Genomic DNA, 18,130 nt, shown 5'->3' on the forward strand with positions numbered 1-18,130 from the left:
CCAAAAGACTCTCGGCTAGTTGGGTATACGAGTGGAAGTAATGAGCGATAGATTTTTCAGGCATATCAAATAATGGACAGTTCCCCAAGATTCTTCTTCATGCCCGTGCAGTCGCGTATCCTCGCAAATATGACACTACCAGCGTGCTTCTGCGCCTCGCTTGTCGCCGCCTCCTTTCCCTTGAGGATCTTGATCGGCCACAGCAGCAAATATGCGCCTATCGCCCGGCAGCCGGGCAGCCTGTCCGGTTCCGCCGGACGTCCATTGGCGTCCACGTCACCAAATGCTTGCGGCACTGTGCCGAGTACCTCGTCCGCCAGTATCTGCACAGTCGACACCGACACTTCCATCTGCATGCGAAGCTCCAGCGCTAGCGACAACTCATCCAGATAGCCCGACGACGGCTGCGCCGCCTCCATGCTGGATACAGTCTCGCCCAGGCACTGCAGCAGCTGCCCGTGAAGAATCATGCGCGCCGCGCGGTGGTAGTTCCACTCGTACGCCATCCAAATGTCGCGGTGTAGCTGCAGCGTGTCCGGCAGCACACGGTACAGCTCCTGGGGTAGGCGCAAGTCGACGCTTTTTGCGACTGTCGAAAAGGACCACTCGGGCGTCTGCCGCCACAGCGTCGCCTCTTTGTCCAGCTGCTGCATCTCGAGCACAAGCTGCAGAATCTCGGCGTTGGACGGTGCGTCGCGGTCGCTGATGCGAGTCAGAAGCTGCCTCGCCCGGTGGCAGAGAGCGGAGATGCTCTGCCCGTCTCTTTCGAGGCGGCCCATGCCGTCGCTCCCGCCAAAGGTATCCAGCCAGGCTCTGGCTTCTGGCAGAGGCGGCATCTTCTTCGCCAGCTGTTGTTTTTGCTTTAGACAGGTGTTAGTCGATAGTCATACATCATTCATACAGCCTGCACGGCGACTTACCACACGGTGGTGAGCAAGCCGAAATAGACCCCAGCTTCTTGCATCGTGGAACTGGCCCTGACCTCGCAGCCGCAGAATGTGAGCCATTCCCTGTGCGTGAGATTGGTCATCTACGTAGTCTGGCATGAACAGAGTCTTTAAAGAAAAGTATGATTAGTCCCATGTAACAGCAGAAAAAAATGGAGAGAATCAGAGGAGCGCACCTCGAATATGTCCAGCACAACAACTGTCATGAGATCGTAATCGTCCGGGACTTTCCCCTTCTCCGATAAAGACTCTCTGAGAGCCGTCAGCGCTTCTCCGTAACAGTCAAATGCTGCGCCGGCCGCTTCGGGAGTTGACTCTTCAAGCCGCGACAGGTCCGCAAGTGCCGTGGCCTTGACGGCCCAACGCAGCGCTTGCCGTCCCTCGACGTTGACTTCCTTGAACAAGCAGGGAAGATGCTCCAGGAACCCTGGTGTCGAGGCATCACTGCATGGGTACAAAACGTAGCGGTCAAAAAAATGTGCCACGGCGACATCTGTTGCGATGCCACAGTCTTTGAGCCCGGGTCCCGCCGATCTCTCTGCGGTCCAGGGGAGGGCTTCGCTATCAAGATAATGCGATGAAGTGGTAGATGGGGATGTAGTGTAACGTGATGGCGATAGACTTCGTGTGCGTCCACGGTGACTGGACGCCGACGATCGCGATGCTGACGACGGCGTTGACGCCCAAGTCAAGCTTGCCGTATCCGCCAACTGGACGGCGGCCTGGTTTCTTTTGACAATCTTTTCCGTTTCGTTTTCAAAGAGCAAGTCATTTTCGTCCCTGTAGCCCACGCAGCGCTCATTGCGCGTCACGCATCTCATGCACGATGGCCGGGCTCGGTCACACTAGTTGCTCTTGGGTTAACAACTCCCGGGTAGCCCGGTGCAGAAGAATCGACGGGACCGTACCTTGACTCTTCGCTGTCGACATCTCAGACAGCCTCTACTACGATGCGACATTACTTGGTGCTTATGCGGTGATGATGCGCCGAGCTTGAGTTGGGCGGTTCAAGCCACCGGCAGAACGGTGAATAATAAGCACGGCAGTTATGAGCCACACGCTAGCCTGGTCCGCCTCGTAACGTCGGTTTAAACTTCAAAAGGCACTCCAGTAGGAAAGGCAATTTCACTAAACTCAATTGATATCATATCCATGCCCTGACCAGGTTCGCCCTATCATCTTACAAATTTGAACAAAACGCCCCTGTACCCGCTGAAATCAAATCGCAAATCCTAAAACCGAAGCCCCCGTTCCGTAACTAGTTATTATGAATACAAAAAGTCCGTCGATGAATACTATTCTTCTTCGCCAGAGGCGTCGACATCCCCTTCTTCTTGAGCTTCTGGTTCTTCGTCTTCTTCCTCTCCGGCGTCGTCTTCCTCTTCTGCGTCTTCCGCGTCTTCCGCGTCTTCTTCGTCTTCTGCGTCTTCTGCATCTTCTGCATCTTCTGCATCTTCTGCCTCTGCCTCCGCTTCCTCCGCATCATCGTGCCCGTCACTTTCTTCGTCGTCGTTCTGTTCTTCTTCGTCGTCTTCTTCTTCTTCTTCTTCTTCTTCGTCATCCTCTTCCTCTTCTTCCTCCTCGTCGTTCTCTAATTCTTCTTCCTCATCCTCTTGCTCGGCGCCAGACTCTTCGGCAGACTCCTCGTCGTCCTCTGCGGCGACGCTTCCCCTACCCGACCCAAGCAGCTGAACTTGTACCTCATCCTGAGCAGGCTCCTCTTCCATGTTCACATTGACAGCCTCGCCATCGACTTGGGCATCTGCGTCACCTTGCCAGCCAGGCGGCATTCCAGGCCCACTGTCTGCGTTACCATAGTCAGACTTCTTAGTGCCCTTAGGAAATCGCCCAGGGCCACGGCCTGTGCCGCCACTTTTCCGTCGAGAAGAGCTGCTCCGCGCACGACTCAGTGGTGGACGGCCACGTTTTCGAGGAACGCCATTGTTGGTCGATGAGCGGCGCCGATTACGGTCTCGGCGGTTTCCGCCAACGGCAGGGAAGACTTCGAATCGAGTGGCCGGGACATCCTTGTAGGCAGCATCCCACGTCTCCGTGCTTTCCTCATTAGCGTCCTTCATCACCTCATCCTCAGACTTGATGGCCTTCTCTTCCGGATCATCTTTTTCGACGGATGTCGTTGGTCCCGAGGCGATTTCGGCTTCGTCACCATGAGAATCGGCCTTGTTCCCATTCGTCTGCTCCAATTTCTCCGTATTGACTCCGTTCGACCCTTCTAACAATTTGGCTTCGTCTTCCTCACGAGGCGCGATAGCGTTGATGGGAGGTCCAAATTCGAAATTAACGGCATTGGATCTACCCATCACGTATGGAGTCCAAACCAAGGCCTCGGGTTTAAGCCTGACGTAGCCTTTGGAGTCCCATTTCGCCCAATAATTGCGACAGTACTCCAAGTCTATTCGGAACGCGTAGAGCCTTGTCTCAGGGTCACGCACAAGAGCTCTGAGACCTTCGAGGGCCGAAATAACATCGTCGGGCGTCATTCCAGTGTCATCCGACATTTTTTTTATGCTCAATCCATCCGTCTTGAACTCCCCAGATTCAACAATGTCCAGGAAATAACGGCAAAGTCGCAGTCGCCAGTAGTTTCGATATGACACCAAGCCCATGTCAGAGAGCGGTTTTTCCGGCGATCCGGTCTTCTTCTCTACTCGCGTGAGAAGGTAGGAGAAGTCAATGAGCAAATTGCCGTAGCCTTTGCGTTGGTGTATCGGAAGCGTCAGAATACACGAGACATTGTTCTGGCTGCTTGCCCGCTTCTCCTTCGAGAAGTAGCCGACAAAGTGATATCCGCAGTCGTCGTACTCGCACAAGACGTAAAATAGGAAAGGCTCCACGTCATAGTATAGTGTCTTGGAGCCCAGAAATAGCTTGGCGAGAAGGCAGAGGTTTTGGCAGTAAACCGGGTGTTTGCGGCCGTCCACTTCGAATACCGAGATGGAGTCGTTTCTATAAATCTCGTCGCCAGGCGGGTGTTTGGTACCACATTTCAGCTTATGCCTCCAAGCGACATAGTCCGAGTTCATGTACTTGAGACAGAACTCGCATATGTAGAGGACGCGGTTTCTGCTATACTCTGCAGGATATGGTGCCGCATACCAAGTTTCAATCTCCCACCCGCCAAACTCGATGCATTCAATTTGACTCGCGTGCTCACTGTTTTTCTTGTGACGTCGAACAGGCATATCTTGTTCGGCTTGCATAGCGAGCACACGGGCCCGCCACTCATCTTCGGCTTGTTGCTTGGCTTTGTCAAATCGTTTGCGGTCGTCAGGTGTAGGAAAGGTCTTGGATGTATCTGCTTCCGCCTCGGTCAATATACCACCGTACGGTTTACCCTTTGCCTCGTCTGTTTCTTTGTCGAAAAATGAATAAAAAGGCTGAGAGTAAACATCAGAGCTGAACGGTGTTGGCATAGCAGATATCGGTACGTCGAACCCAGCCGAAGAGGGTTGCTGTGTAATCGGTCGCGGCGTTCGGACAGTGCTCGTGCGCTTCCGGTCCCGCCGCCGTCGAGACAAAAATTCTTTTAGGTTGCCAGGTCGGACATGGAACTTGAGAATCAAAGAGTGCCGTGATTGCTTCTCAACTGTAACGAGAGGTTGTCGAGTGCTCTTTTGCCTTGCGGCGCGATTCCTTGTGGGCTCATTGCCATCTGCCGTATCTTGTGTCGAGTTGGCCTCGACAGAGAAGTTTCGTCGGCGCTTCCGAACTGTGATCACGTCGTCTTCATCCCCGTCTTGTAGGGGCGAAGATTTTCTCTTGCGTCCTGCGCGAGAGACGGTGCCTGTACCACCGCTTGCTTGGGATGCCTTTGTATCCGAGGCAGCAGTGCTTGCAGCGTCGGCATCGTCTTCCTCATCGGATGATTTATCGATACACTCGGGGCATTTCCAGTTTTGAGCGTTGTTCTCCTCCGTCATTGCTGCTGCGTGCCGAGCACATTGCTGGTGAGCATGGTCGCCACACCTTTTGCACGATAAATATGCTTCAAAGTCTTCGCTTGGGTCGTGCTCCTCATCTTGTTTGCAGAATGTACAAACATTGCTGAGATTAGCGACGGACTCGTCTTCTTCGTCCCTTTCATCGACTTCTTCCTCCCAACCGGTTGCCTCTTCGTCTTCCCCGGCCTCGCTCTCGTGCGTTGAAGCTTCGCTTTCACGCTCCTCGTCCGATTCGGGTCGTATCTTGACGAGATCGACGCCATCATCATTAGAATCCTCCTCCTCCTCCTCCTCCTCCTCCTCGTCGCTAGGGGGCTTTGCGCTGGCAACTATGGATCGGTGTCCTGGGTTTATTTGTTGCTGAAGAAGGTCGTGGTCCTCTTCTCCTTCGGCGTCCTCGTCTCCCTCTTCGATTTCCTCCCCAGAGGCATCGCGATCGCTCATCTCTTCGTCGTCATTATGTGAGGTCGCATTTGCTGCCCCAGGCCCAGACGGAGAGGAATCGTATGCTCCATCTTCTGAAATCATGACGCTTTGCTGAAGCTGCTCTTCCATATCTTGGGCGCTCGCCATTCTGTTTTCGACTGACAGGTTCTACTGACTATTCCAAATTATTCTGACGTGTGCATATCGGTCAATTCTGTGGCTTGCGACTGATTGTAGGACTGCGACAAGCTGCAGGCATCGTGTCGTTGCGACGGCGCGATTCTCATCAAGGAGCGAATAGGGGTGTCTTTCGAATATCGGGTCAGTCTATGGCGCTTTGCGCAGTAGCAGGAAGCTTACCGTGCAGATGCAGCTTGCGCAAACCTTTTGTGCTAGAGAAAGTCGCAATTATATTCTGAGCAGACTGTCGCGTCTCCCAGATCTGCCACTGTCGCGGTTGGCGACGTACAGTGCGCGCGATTTGGCCCCTCGCCAACTAAGCCAGCAATTTCCGGCGTCAGGGACCGTGCGCGTCCCACACCACGCTAACTGTGCAGTCGCGCATTTCCTGTCCCTGGTATTGGGGCCTCAGGCATACACTGGAGCAAGCTACGCCAAGGCCGAATTGAGCCTTTGATCACGACGAATCGTCAAGCCCGGTCGCTCGACAGCAAAAACGCAGCCACGACATCGATTGGCTCTTTAGCCGCAGGGCAAATCTGTTAATCGACATCTGATACAACCGGCAACTACGCATTGATTTACTCCGCGCCCACGACAAGCCGCAAACATGCCCGTCCCTTTCGAGACTTTCCTGCCCTACGCCATCATGGTTGTCGTATGTTGAGAGTATAGCTGCTGCGGACAGAGCGCCGGAAGCTAATGAGCTCTTCTAGATGTTTGGTGCCACGGGAACTGGCCTCGCTGCCATTCGTACGTGGCAGAATGATGGCAAGCGTCCTCGCTACTCCCTCGACCAGTGGGACAAGGTGAGCCTCGACTCTTTCGATAGGTCTTTACTCGCGCGACAAGCAACGCTGACGTATTCAACAGCAAATGATGGAGCGTGACAACCGTCTTACAGGGAGACCACGTGGGCAGACAGACAAGCCCGAGGCTCCCTTCGGCTTCGAGTACTCTAATGGCTGGAAGGTAAGCTGGACCGACTGTTGTCCTAGACACTGAACGGGGAACTAACTATTCACAGCTCGAGAAGCGCTACAACTAGGCGAATCGACCGAGCAGAAGAACCGAATGGAAGTCAACGAACTGGGCGCAAAGGCAAACCCTGCAGCCACATGTACATAAAAAGCCTTGTCAGCCAGGGGCCATACTGGCAGTAATAGAAAAAAAGATGAAAACTAGAAAGCCTGCTCGCGACACAGCATATCAGCATATTCGTTTCTTTTTGTCTGGAAGTAGCCAGTGGAGGTCCGCGAACCCCGCATGGCGTTGTTATTTATATTGCTATATCTGCTCTGTTTTTGTTCAGCCGCTCTACCAATGTGCATGCCTGACAAATTTCTTGACTCGACATGTAGCCGCAGCGAACACATCTGCCGAGCGTCTGCAGGGCCGGCGGCTCTCGTCTTTGACCTTTACGTTGCCTTGGTCGGACGGGCAGCTTGACAGCGGCCTCGTTGGGTTTTGACGTGATCTCGGTCTCAAGTGCGGTATTGTCGCTCTGCTGCCCGAGACTAGCTTCCATCTGTGCCAGCTCGCCTCCAGAGGTTCGTGCATTCGCAGAACCACAGCCGCCAGCACCTTCCCCTTCGTCGCACGCACATGCTGCCTGGCCTTTGTCCGGGGTCAGGCGAGCAAGGTCCTCGCCGCTGCGAACGATGTCCAGAATAGCGCTGGGCCGGACTTTCTCAAGATTCTTGATTAAACTTCTCGCTGTTCCGCGGAAGGCCTCGGGACTGTAAATGCATTCGGTGCTGAAGTAGTCCAATTTTTTGTGATGTGCGTACAAGACGATTTCTTTTTCGTAGGCGTACTTGAGCGGTTTGCTTCTCTTGACGTCATTGGAGGAATTCCCCGTTACAATACTAGTGCTTCTTGACAGGCGCGACAGGTCTCCTCGAAGCAGGTTCATAAGAACTGTTTCGGCGATGTCGTCGGCGTTGTGGCCAGTGACGACATGCTTGATCTCTAGCATTTTTGCGCCACGGTCGAGGGCTTGTCGTCTGAAAACACCACAGTAGGTGCAATTTCCCTTCTTCCCGATGGTCTCGACAACCTGGTCCATGGTCCAGCCATATAGTGTGTCGTAGCCAACGATTTGTAGGGGCATCTCATACTGTACTGCATTGCGTTTGACAGTCTCGAGCGAGTCGTCTCTGTATCCCTTGATACCTTCGTCCACACTGAGTAGTACGAGGTCGAGTCCATAGTCGTGTCTTTCGTTGAGTGTCTTGAGCACCGAAGCTAGGACAGTTGAGTCCTTGCCGCCTGATGCACCGATGGCGATCTTTTCGCCTCGAAAGAATAGGTTGGATGAGATAATGGTGTGATGAACTTCGTCCTCAAACACTGCCAGGAAGCACTCCTTGCAAAGTTTGTGGTGGTTCTTGGGCCGCTTGACGACAGCCTTTTGTGAGTTGCACCTTACGCATAGTGAGGGCGGCATTATATGAGGTGATGCTGGGCAAGCAAACGTATGAGATATCTTTATGGAAAGCTGTGCTCCTCCAACAAAAGCTGTCCGCAAGGTGATAAAAGCTGGGCCCCTCAGGTATCTTGGAATGTCCGGGGTAAGCTCGCGTCTTGAGAATGCAAGTCACAGGCAGATTCTTCTTGACTTGATAATCAACTTTTTTCGAGTATAGGGTAAGAGGCGTTGCGCCACGCGCATCACGAGATCACGTGATACAGTCGACACCGCCACACACAAGCCACAGTAGAAGCGAACAGTAACCCACAAACTGTGGCACTGGCCCACCGAAAGCCCTAATTTTTCACCCACCAGTGCAATATCTCTTTCCTAGTCATTCTGAAGGCACTTCCAACTTTTGCTCAACCACACCCCAGAGCATCACCGCCCATCCGTCAAAATGGTGAGTACTTGAACATGGAATAACCTCTCTCTCATGGCCACAGTTATGTGAGTCAATTGTGCTTCGGCACAGTTGATACCGCGCGCAAAGCGATACCGATTCACCCTCGTCGTCGCCGGCGCTGGCATAACGCACCCGATCGAAATTTTTTCTTCCACGATATCACTTCGAGAAAGATTGGTTTCAATGGGTTGAATTGGCTGGAGACTTTCGTACACGCGCCTGCGCAGAAATGCAACGGACGATGCGAAGTCTCGTTAGAGTTCAGAGAAGACCTGCTTGGTAGAGCACAATGCTGATGTCTTCTTTTCTCAATGACAGCCCCCCAAATCTGGCAAGAAGGTCGCCCCCGCCCCTTTCCCTCAGGGAAAGGCTGGCTCCAAGAAGGCTCCCAAGGTTTGTTTCACCCAGGAACCCCGGCCGTGACCGACTCGAAAATGTGTCGCTGACGCCTGTGCAGAACCCTCTCATCGAGCGCCGCCCCCGCAACTTCGGTATCGGCCAGGACATCCAGCCCAAGCGTAACCTGTCCCGCATGGTTAAGTGGCCCGAGTACGTTCGCCTTCAGCGCCAGAAGAAGATTCTTCAGATGCGCGTCAAGGTCCCCCCTGCCATCGCCCAGTTCTCCCACGTCCTCGACAAGAACACCGCTGCTCAGGCTTTCAAGCTCCTGAACAAGTACCGCCCCGAGACCAAGGCCGAGAAGAAGGAGCGCCTCCTCCAGGAGGCCACCGCCGTCAAGGAGGGCAAGAAGAAGGAGGATGTCTCCAAGAAGCCCTACACCGTCAAGTACGGTCTCAACCACGTTGTCGGCCTCATTGAGAACAAGAAGGCCTCCCTCGTCCTGATCCCCAACGACGTCGACCCCATCGAGCTCGTCGTCTTCCTCCCCTCTCTCTGCAAGAAGATGGGTGTCCCCTACGCCGTTGTCAAGGGCAAGGCCCGTCTCGGCACGGTCGTCCACAAGAAGACCGCCGCTGTCCTCGCTTTCACCGAGGTCCGCTCCGAGGACAAGACTGAGCTCTCCAAGCTCGTCTCCACCATCAAGGATGGCTTCATGGACAAGCACGACGGTGCCCGCAAGCAGTGGGGTGGTGGTATCATGGGCGCCAAGGCCCAGATGCGCACCCTGAAGAAGCAGAAGGCTCTCGAGGCTGCTACCAAGATTTAAGCAATGTAATACCCGTTTTGCATTGGGGTTTTAAAAAGGGATCCACGGTGTTACCAGGTTTAGGTCATGACAAAAAAATGAATAAAATTTTAAGCCATATGATCTGAATGCGTCCACATACATGCCCTGTTATCTATGTATAGTGAAACAAAAATGCGATACTTCTTGGTAAGAGATGAGCTGGTCAGTCTCTTGCTTGCTGCTTTGCAAGGCATGTTGTGCGGAAAGCATATCCTATGCTCGACCAAACCATCTCTTACGGTCTCGGCGACGATGTCGCACAGCACTGCAGAGTGACTGTCATACGCGGCCGAGGTCCGGATCGACGAAGAAAGGGCTGCAGCGACTGACATCTATAACACCTTGTGGGTTTATGCTGCGCCGATAACTCACCCAAAGATAACGAACGGTAAGGGAGTTCCTGAAGTAACTTGTGCTGCCAGTAGATTGCTATTGAATTCCCTGTCAGCTGTTGAGATGCTAAGTGGTGATTGACTGCATTGGTGTACTCGAAGCTAACGAATCTCCGGACCCGGACCAAGGTCAGAACGTTTTTCTCGGACGAGAGTGTCAAGGCATGCCCCTCTGACAGGCGAGAAAGAACATGTACCGCAGGGGCCAAAGAACTCCCCCATTACTGGCTTGTGGACGCCATGTCAGCGCTCGAGGCAAAGTGGCGGCGCTATACGCAACTTGAGGGGCAGGGTAAAACAAGTCGGTCTCTCTTGTCTCCTCTTTATTGACTTGGCATCCTGCGAAGAATAAAATAAAATTGATGCCAGGGCAAAGTTGATCTAGCCCACTGCGGCAGGGGCTGCGGCTGCCAAGATGCGGTTTCTGAGCTCCATGCGGTTGAAGCTTGTTGAGTGGAAGGCAACGTGGGATGGGACGGGCTGCGCCCATTCGGCACGACTTGTGGATATCTTGACCGGAAAGGGCTCTTCACCTTGCAAGGCGCTCTGCAATAGCGTACTGCGATGACACGGCGATTCATGGCAGCACTTTGATATACTTGAAACCGGCTTGCCCTGCCCGCTTGCCCGCCTGCATCAGCGTCTGCACGATGCAATGTATATGGAACCAGATACGGACTCGAGCATTGCCACGCCAGTAACGCGGTGCAGAAGTAGAGGCTCCATGCCCCCCCCACCTTGGGCAGGGGATAGAGCGACGGACTACGGGATATGTGCATACATTTACGTTTTTTCGTACCGACATGGATCCAACGTGGCAATGGCCCTTGATCATTAAATTCTTCCATGCTGACGGTGGTCCCCCCCCCCTTGCAAGGCGAGACTCCACTCCCTCTACGAGTCCGTGTCGTAGAATAGGGCCGAGGCTGACTGCTCTGGGCAGCGGACATCCTGGACGAGCTCAACGGTACCGGACACTATGGCGATGGTTTTTGCAAGGGGCAGACTGGGGTATCGAGGAGTGTTGCCGCGAATAGGACCAAGGCCGCGGAACATGGGCGAGCAGCAGGGCTCCTCTCTACAGGTGGTTAACTGACGAGACTAATAACTAGAGAGGCTGGACACAAGGGTGGCTTTTTTCTCTGTCGAAAGAAAAGGGAGGTACGAAAGAAGAAGAGCCACGCTTCTATCTTTGGAGCGGTAGTAAAAGATGCATAATTACCCCGGCATGATGATGGTGCTCCTCGAGCACCGAGCCGTGCAAGTGATGGACTGTTGGTGCCTGGTCCTGCCAGCAGGAAAACGAAGACCAGCTGACAGCCTCGCCGAGGGTAAAAAAAACCGTGGGCCGCATATCCGCTATTTCGAGAACGAACTTGCTGGGACTTGCGATGTGACGCGCCGACGAAATGGTGTCTGGTCTACGCAGCCTTGCTTCATTTTCTGAGCTGGCAGCGAGGGGCTTGGATGTGACTGTGTGGCGCAACAATTGGGCAGACGCGGCTGCTTCTGCATGATTGAATGCGCAACGGGACTCGGGAGCAGTGCCCGGGAAGGACATGGAGCCGGCGAACTGGAGGGGGTTTAATAAGCTAAGCAAGAAACAAGACAGTCGGCCCTAATAATGAAAGATTGATTGCCTGGTGTGTGTTGCTTTTGGCCTAGCGATGAAATCGTCCTCCAGGCGGCCTTTTTGTTTCCCTCGCAAGGCTCGGGGGGAGAACGGGGACTGTATAGAAGGGGGCAAATAACAAATAGTTTATCGGGGCAGTTTGGAAGCCTCGCTCTCGGGTTTTTGGGCAGACCCCGCGATTATTACCAGTTTTTGTTCCGACGTTGCGTTGGCTGACTGTCATCATTTTCGTCCAACTGACCAAACGTCGCAAGCTGACATTTGTTCTTACAAGCTTGGCTCTAGCGGCGACAATTATCGAATCTCTTCTTTTCTTTGTCGGCTTGATTGCTTGGCTTCTCATTCCCCAGGTATCGGCAGTCTATTGCTCTCTTGTCTGGTCGAGATACTCGACCTGCTTTCTCGCAACGCTACAATCTTTCCGCATTGGGACGGCGACGTAACGCCAGGGCCAGCCAGTGAATTTTGCCCAGCCGTGCTACTATTTGTCTGTGTTTTCAGTACAAAAACGCAGGACTTGCGCCAAATCCATGGGCAATCGTATTTCCAGACGCGGCGAGGAGTTTTCGAGTGGAAAAGAAACTCCCGCCGCCAGTATGGGTGACGGCGGCGATGCAGGCCACCTCGACGGCCACAGCGCCACCACCACCATCAACGGTGAAGCAGCCGTTTCCAAAACCACAATCGCCACCAACGGACAGCACAGCACCGGCGCGCAGCCGCCGGTGCTCATCATCGGCGCCGGCCCCAGCGGGCTGCTGCTCGCGCAGTCGCTGCGCCGGCGCGGCGTCGCCTTTCGCATCCTGGAGCGCGACGCCGACTTCACGACCCGCGGCGTCGGCTGGGGCCTGACGCTCAACTGGGCGCTGCCCATCATGCGCGCGCTGCTGCCCGACGGCCTGGGCGACCCGGACACGCTGCGCGCCATGGCCTGCGTCGACCGCCGGGCCGTCGAGGACGGCAGCGTCTCGCGGTTTCCCTACTACGACCTGACGACGGCGGAGCGCATCGCGGCGGCGCCACCCGCGCCCGAGACGGCCCGCCTGCGTGTGACCCGAGAACGCCTCCGGAGCCTGCTGGCGACGAATCTTGACATTGAGGTACGGAAACGCCATGGCTGACGTAGCTTCCTTTTCGTTTTGTGCCTTGGCTTCATCACCGGTCCTCGGGGCATCTGTGTAATCGCAGCTTGGCATCGATTTCATGCCCGCCAGTGGCGAGCGCCTCTACAATCACCACGCGGGGCATGAGACGGCCTTCCGATGTACCAATCTCTATTTAGTTTGGTTTGCTGACCTTGACAGTGGAACATGAACTTTACTGCGTCCGAGGATCACGGCGACTCCATCACGGCTCACTTTGAAGACGGCTCTGCCATCGAGGGCAGCCTCGTCGTCGCCTGCGACGGCGCCAAGTCGCTCCTCCGCAAAGAATTATTCGCCCAGCAGGACAAGGAGCACACAAAGGCGCTGCCGATCCGCATGCTCGGCGTCAAGCTGTCCTGCACGCCCGAGGAGATTGCCGGGCTGCGCAAGATGGACCCCTTTTTCCTACACGGCACCAGCTCCCACGACAATTCGTTTGGCTACTTTAGCAGTAAGTTTCCATCTTTGGCGCCATCTTTGGCAGGGCGAAACGTCTCCGTAGGGTTTCAAGCTGACATGGGATGACGCGCCAGTCCTTGATGCTCCCGGCAACACGAAAGAGAGCACCGACAACTACCTGCTGCAAATCTGCATCTCGTGGCTCGAGCAGGCGGCCGGCTTCCGCGGCCAGGAGGAGCCCACCGCCATCCCCGAGACGAACGAGGGCCGCGTGGAGCTCTTCAGGAGCATTGGCGCGTCGTGGGCGGAACCGTTCAGGTCCATCGCGATGAAGGTGTGCGACGACGACGAGGTCAAGGGCCTCAAGCTCATGGACTGGGTCCCGCCCGAGGACCTGCGCTCCAGCGGCCGCGCAGTGCTGATGGGCGACTCGCTTCATGTGATGACCATGTGTAAGTTTTTTTTTTGCAATCTCGTATCTTTGCCCTCGGATGCTTTGGTTGTTTCTTTTCCTTCAATTTTCGCCGTTATTGAAAAGCCACACCGGTTCCGAGCGCCTGGTCAGGGTCCCGTCCCTTGCATGAATTCATGTGCTGCTGCACGGTGGGCGGGACCCCTCCAGGCGCTAGCCAGCTTTTGTCTCAGCACCGAGAATAGGCGAGACAAGGCACTCAGCTTCTGCCGACAAGATGACATGCCAATGTCGAGAAAAGGGCAGACATTTTTCTTTTTTTTTCGCCATGGCGGCGGGGTAATTTTGTCTTGCAACAAACCGAGGCTAACCTGCTGTACTACCTAGTCCGTGGCGACGGCGCCAACCACGCGCTGGCCGATGTAGAGGACTTTGACAGGCACGTCGTGCCGCAGCTGGTCAAGGCTGGCAGCACCACGACGACGGAGCTCCGCGAGGCGCTGTCACGGTACGAGGCGTCGGTCATTATGCGCGCACGACCTGGCATCTTCGCCTCGCGACAGGCGGGCCACGATGCGCACGATTTCGAAAAGATGACGATGAAGAGCCCGCTGCTGACGCCGCGCATGAAGAATCTCAACTACGAAGAGCCCAGCTGAGGGTCTCATTGATCGTGTTGATAATGAACGTGGCAGGCATTCTATATGGATCTGGCCGGATTTCGTGTGAATTGCTTTTTCCCCCCCGGCATGTATAGCTGCTTCTTGAATACAGCACGCCCGCTATCCAGTTGCGAGTTTGTCAAAATTCGACATGTGACTTGTTGATACAATTTCCTGGAGCGATTGCCACACGGGCTGCAAAGCTTACACCATTGGATGTACTGGTACCTCGAGCCAGATTAGACCAACGCTCCTTATCAAAGGCACAAACGGTGACAAAAAAGTAAAACAGCTCCGGATTGCGGCTCCAGTGTGGCCACAACGGTGCGAAAATCATGCCATCCACCAAGTCGCCACACCAAGCCCGCCGCCACTTTGACAAAGCTCCTCGTGGCGTCGTCACTTGGGGGTCAAGCTCGCCCGCTAAAAACGCTCAAGTGGCTTGCTTCCCGGCACATCATTTTCGTCGCTCATCATTTTCGTCCGTGCGTATTCACTCACCTCAGAGGGGAAGAGAAAAAAAAGAGTGGCCAGCTGGGGCTGGGCTGGGCTGGAAGGCTGGCCCCCAAGGGGTGCAAACACACAGACGCTCCAAACTCCGAAAAAGGAAATATATATGCTGGCAGAGAACAGGTGTGGTGATTAATTTGGCAGAAGCCGGATCATCGATCCCCTCCCACCCTGGAGTTTTTCTTTCTTTTTGGTCAAGGGCCGAGCACCCAAGAACAAGGGATGTAAATGCAAATCGCCTGGGGATGCTTGCTTTTCGGCCCAGCGCCCCGCCGCAACCACCGCAACGGTACCAGTGATGCAAAAAAAATCACCGCCAGGCTTCTAGGCGAAAGCGGGGGAGAGGAGCCTCGACCTTGGACAGAAGCAAATATCCTATAAGAGAAGAGAGAAAAAAGATCACCTCAGAAAAAGAAAGCAAGCCGGTAATTGCGAAGGAAAAAAACGTCAAAGCTGCAGGACGATGCGCTTCTGCAGTGGTACCGAGACCCTGGAAGCAGATCACTTGCCCACACCTCGGCATCCCCTTCAAATTTCACGGCAGACAGAGAATCGAGGCAAATAGTAGTGAGATCTGAATTCAGTTTTGATTCTTGTTCATCCCCGCTATGTACTGTACATTATGTGCTGCCTCCGTGCCTTTTCCGTCTTCGTACACGCCCCGTAGCTCCCGCGAAGGAGAAAAGTTGTAGTGAAATAAAATAAATGTTGTCCAAAAAAGTAAATTGACAATTGTAGTCCAAAGGAGATATCTTGAAAGTAGTCGTTGGGACATGCGGTCAGACGTGCGCAATCCTCGAGTCGTGTTTAAAAAAAAAGCGAAAAAGACAAAGTGGTTCCTTTCCTTTTCCAGCCAAAAGAGTTGTTTGAAGCAGCAAATAGTTTCTGCTCCTCTAGAATAATGAAGAAGCAATGCGCGAATATGTTCTGTGTGGTGGTGGTGGTATATGCTCATGGGGATATTTTTCGTGTGGCACAGGTGCCGGATCGCTGTAGCCACACAGCCTCGTTAGATGTGGTTTGCCGGCTGGGCGTGGCCAATGTGCTCGTCGTCGTCCTCGACGCGGACGCTGTACGTGACCGACTTCATAATGGCATTGTTCTTCTGCAGGATGTTCTCCTCGCTGCCCGACGAGGCGTGCGTCTGCGAGGCGGCAAAGGCGCTGCGGTCCTGGGAGACGTCGGTGAGCTTGTAGGCCTCGCTGCCCTTGATGCCGCCGGGGCCGCCGCGGCTCTTGCTCTTGTCGCCGTGCGAGCCGTAGGCGTACTTGGAGTGCTTGGTGCGGTAGTCCTTGGCCTTGCGCAGGCAGACGGGCGCGAGGAAGGGCAGCGACGAGACCATGTTGCCGACGTTGAACTCGATGACGCCCCAGACGACGAGCATGGTCGAGTCGTGGTCGCCATACTGGATCCGGTTGATCTGCGTGTACCGCAGGATGGAGCACAGCGTCGTGAACAGGCCCAGCGCGAAGATGCCCATCAGGCCGAGCTTCTTCTCCAGCCGGATGTTGAGCTTGAGCAGCACGGGGATCGGCAGCACGGCGACGAGCACGTCCGAGATGATGGTGAGCACGGCGTAGGCGGTAAACGAGGCGACGGCGGGCAGGCAGGTGCCCGACTTTTCAGGGTTCCACGACTTGTCAATCTGGAGGAATCTGTCAGTGACGCTGCAGCGGGATTAAATCTGCAAGAGAAAGTTGTCTAGCCGTACCGGATTGCAGTTGAAGATGAGGGCAAGGGCGCTGCCAAAGTGGTTCAAAAAGACAAAGGCAATGGTGCCCCAGACGACCATGCGGTAAATGCGATTGTCGGTGCCCTGCAGCAGGCGCAGGTAGCTGATGAGCAGGGCAATCTTGAAGAAGCTGATGCCGACCTGGTAGATGGGGCGGCCGGCGTAGTTGACACGCGTGTACGCGGTGATGTTGGCTTTGGGCCGCTTGGCGGGCAGCAGGCCGAGGCCGTACTTTGTCTGCACGATGCAGAGGATCGAGTAGGCAATGGCGAAGATGAGGGAGAGGATCGACATCCAGTCGTCGCCCGCGATGCGGTTGTTCTTCTTGCGGATGTAGAGGCGCGCGCCGACAATGATGGTGGCCAGCGAAGACATGACGACGCAGACGGCGATGATCATCTTGTACTGCGACTGCGCGTCGAGCTCCGGGGAGCCATGGGCGACGTATACCATGGTGACGATGTGGTTGGCGTTGACGCCAGCTAAAGGGAATATATCTATGAGGAGCTCAAAAAAAGTCGCTGGCCCTCTGCTTCGATCTGCCAAGGGTTTGGCGGGCGACTTGACGGGTTGGATGTCGCAGGCCAAGCTCGTGGTGGGTTCAGTAAAATGGCCGTATATGCAGATGTAGCGAAGGAAGGAGTCGTTGAAAAAGAATTTTAAGAAGGATTGAAGAAAGCAAAGCCGTTGGCAAAGTCGCCGACTTGTCAGACCCGTTTGACTGTTATCTGAAAAGTGAGGAGGGCCTGAGGGAGAAGTGAAGGGAGTGAGGTAAGCCGGAAGACGAAGAGGCCACGGAAAACGACGACGCAGGCTTGGTGATAATTAAAGCAAATCTGAGCCACTGGCAGAGATGATCCAAGCCCAAACTAGTGAGTCTAGTTCAGTCAAGGAGAGACAAGGTGAGAAGGAAGAAGCAACAGGAAAACGAACGGCGTCTTTTTGCCGGAGCGAGTACCAAGTCCACCACGGCGTGGAGCATCCAAGTATCTAGGCAGTTGGAAAGGTGTCTAGCCTCGCTGAGAAGGAGTCGTACCAGTACCGGTAAAGAAAAAAGAAAATAAAATAAAAAGAAATAAAAAGGATGCTAGCAGGGGAGGATGGGTGGGCAACTGGCCATTGCATCGCCTGGCCTCGTCCTCGTCCCTACCCCCCCTGCAAGGTCTGGCGACCAGGAAGAGCGAAATGGTGCTAGTTATTTTTGGGACCAGCCAGCCCAGCGTAGCATTGGGAGCCAGCCAAGTGGGATGAAGATGCCGGATTCGCTGGGCCACACCTGGTGTCATGATTATGTGCCAGTATGCCTGGGGGCGAAAAAAAAGTGATGTAGCAACCGCCTGGCCAGGGCTTTTAGACATGCATGCAAGAGCCCCCCCCCCTTCGAGTCTTGCTGGCGATACAACGAGAAAGGTGGACGGCTGGCTCGGCATACGCACCGCACACCGTGTGTTCATTACCAGCTTTACTTGGGGGACCTTCGGTGTCTGGTTGCAGTACTGGCTGTTGGGGAAAGTTGTCCAGTACCTAGCAGTATGCATCTATCGGGCTGGACAGGGGACACGGGGGGAGTGAGTTTCCGAGAAGTGGGAAGCAGGGATATGGATACCAGTACTCAGAGTAACTACTGGGCAGAGATGGGCAGAGATGGAGAAACCCGAGGAG

The 18,130-nt window shown here is 54.6% G+C and overlaps 8 protein-coding genes across 8 annotated transcripts; 3 read left to right on the plus strand and 5 right to left on the minus strand.

Moving 5' to 3' along the window:
* Positions 1-65: 65 nt before the first annotated feature.
* LMH87_011395 (uncharacterized protein) lies at positions 66-1,906 on the minus strand (the record flags this gene model as incomplete). Its single annotated transcript, XM_056200529.1, has 4 exons — positions 66-860; positions 921-1,055; positions 1,124-1,792; positions 1,856-1,906. 4 exons carry the CDS (start codon positions 1,904-1,906, stop codon positions 66-68), a joined length of 1,650 nt encoding a protein of 549 aa, XP_056052369.1.
* Positions 1,907-2,242: 336 nt separating this feature from the next.
* Positions 2,243-5,482, minus strand: LMH87_011396 (uncharacterized protein; the record flags this gene model as incomplete). The annotated part of the gene is made up of 1 exon (XM_056200530.1): positions 2,243-5,482. The coding sequence occupies one exon, from the start codon at positions 5,480-5,482 to the stop codon at positions 2,243-2,245; it is 3,240 nt and encodes a 1,079-aa protein (XP_056052370.1).
* A 38-nt stretch (positions 5,483-5,520) lies between these two features.
* On the minus strand, positions 5,521-5,900 carry LMH87_011397 (uncharacterized protein; the record flags this gene model as incomplete). Its single annotated transcript, XM_056200531.1, has 3 exons — positions 5,521-5,642; positions 5,696-5,777; positions 5,886-5,900. The coding sequence occupies 3 exons, from the start codon at positions 5,898-5,900 to the stop codon at positions 5,521-5,523; spliced, it is 219 nt and encodes a 72-aa protein (XP_056052371.1).
* A 225-nt stretch (positions 5,901-6,125) lies between these two features.
* On the plus strand, positions 6,126-6,563 carry LMH87_011398 (uncharacterized protein; the record flags this gene model as incomplete). The annotated part of the gene is made up of 4 exons (XM_056200532.1): positions 6,126-6,173; positions 6,232-6,324; positions 6,389-6,487; positions 6,543-6,563. The coding sequence occupies 4 exons, from the start codon at positions 6,126-6,128 to the stop codon at positions 6,561-6,563; spliced, it is 261 nt and encodes an 86-aa protein (XP_056052372.1).
* Positions 6,564-6,794: 231 nt separating this feature from the next.
* Positions 6,795-7,964, minus strand: LMH87_011399 (uncharacterized protein; the record flags this gene model as incomplete). Its single annotated transcript, XM_056200534.1, has 1 exon — positions 6,795-7,964. The coding sequence occupies one exon, from the start codon at positions 7,962-7,964 to the stop codon at positions 6,795-6,797; it is 1,170 nt and encodes a 389-aa protein (XP_056052373.1).
* A 424-nt stretch (positions 7,965-8,388) lies between these two features.
* Positions 8,389-9,562, plus strand: LMH87_011400 (uncharacterized protein; the record flags this gene model as incomplete). The annotated part of the gene is made up of 3 exons (XM_056200535.1): positions 8,389-8,391; positions 8,713-8,787; positions 8,852-9,562. The coding sequence occupies 3 exons, from the start codon at positions 8,389-8,391 to the stop codon at positions 9,560-9,562; spliced, it is 789 nt and encodes a 262-aa protein (XP_056052374.1).
* A 2,576-nt stretch (positions 9,563-12,138) lies between these two features.
* Positions 12,139-14,223, plus strand: LMH87_011401 (uncharacterized protein; the record flags this gene model as incomplete). The annotated part of the gene is made up of 4 exons (XM_056200536.1): positions 12,139-12,708; positions 12,913-13,204; positions 13,287-13,604; positions 13,952-14,223. 4 exons carry the CDS (start codon positions 12,139-12,141, stop codon positions 14,221-14,223), a joined length of 1,452 nt encoding a protein of 483 aa, XP_056052375.1.
* A 1,522-nt stretch (positions 14,224-15,745) lies between these two features.
* LMH87_011402 (uncharacterized protein) lies at positions 15,746-16,921 on the minus strand (the record flags this gene model as incomplete). The annotated part of the gene is made up of 2 exons (XM_056200537.1): positions 15,746-16,381; positions 16,448-16,921. The coding sequence occupies 2 exons, from the start codon at positions 16,919-16,921 to the stop codon at positions 15,746-15,748; spliced, it is 1,110 nt and encodes a 369-aa protein (XP_056052376.1).
* Between the last annotated feature and the right edge of the window lie 1,209 nt (positions 16,922-18,130).

This window comes from Akanthomyces muscarius, chromosome 4 (assembly GCF_028009165.1).
Source record: "Akanthomyces muscarius strain Ve6 chromosome 4, whole genome shotgun sequence".
Taxonomy (NCBI): Eukaryota; Fungi; Ascomycota; class Sordariomycetes; order Hypocreales; family Cordycipitaceae; genus Akanthomyces; species Akanthomyces muscarius.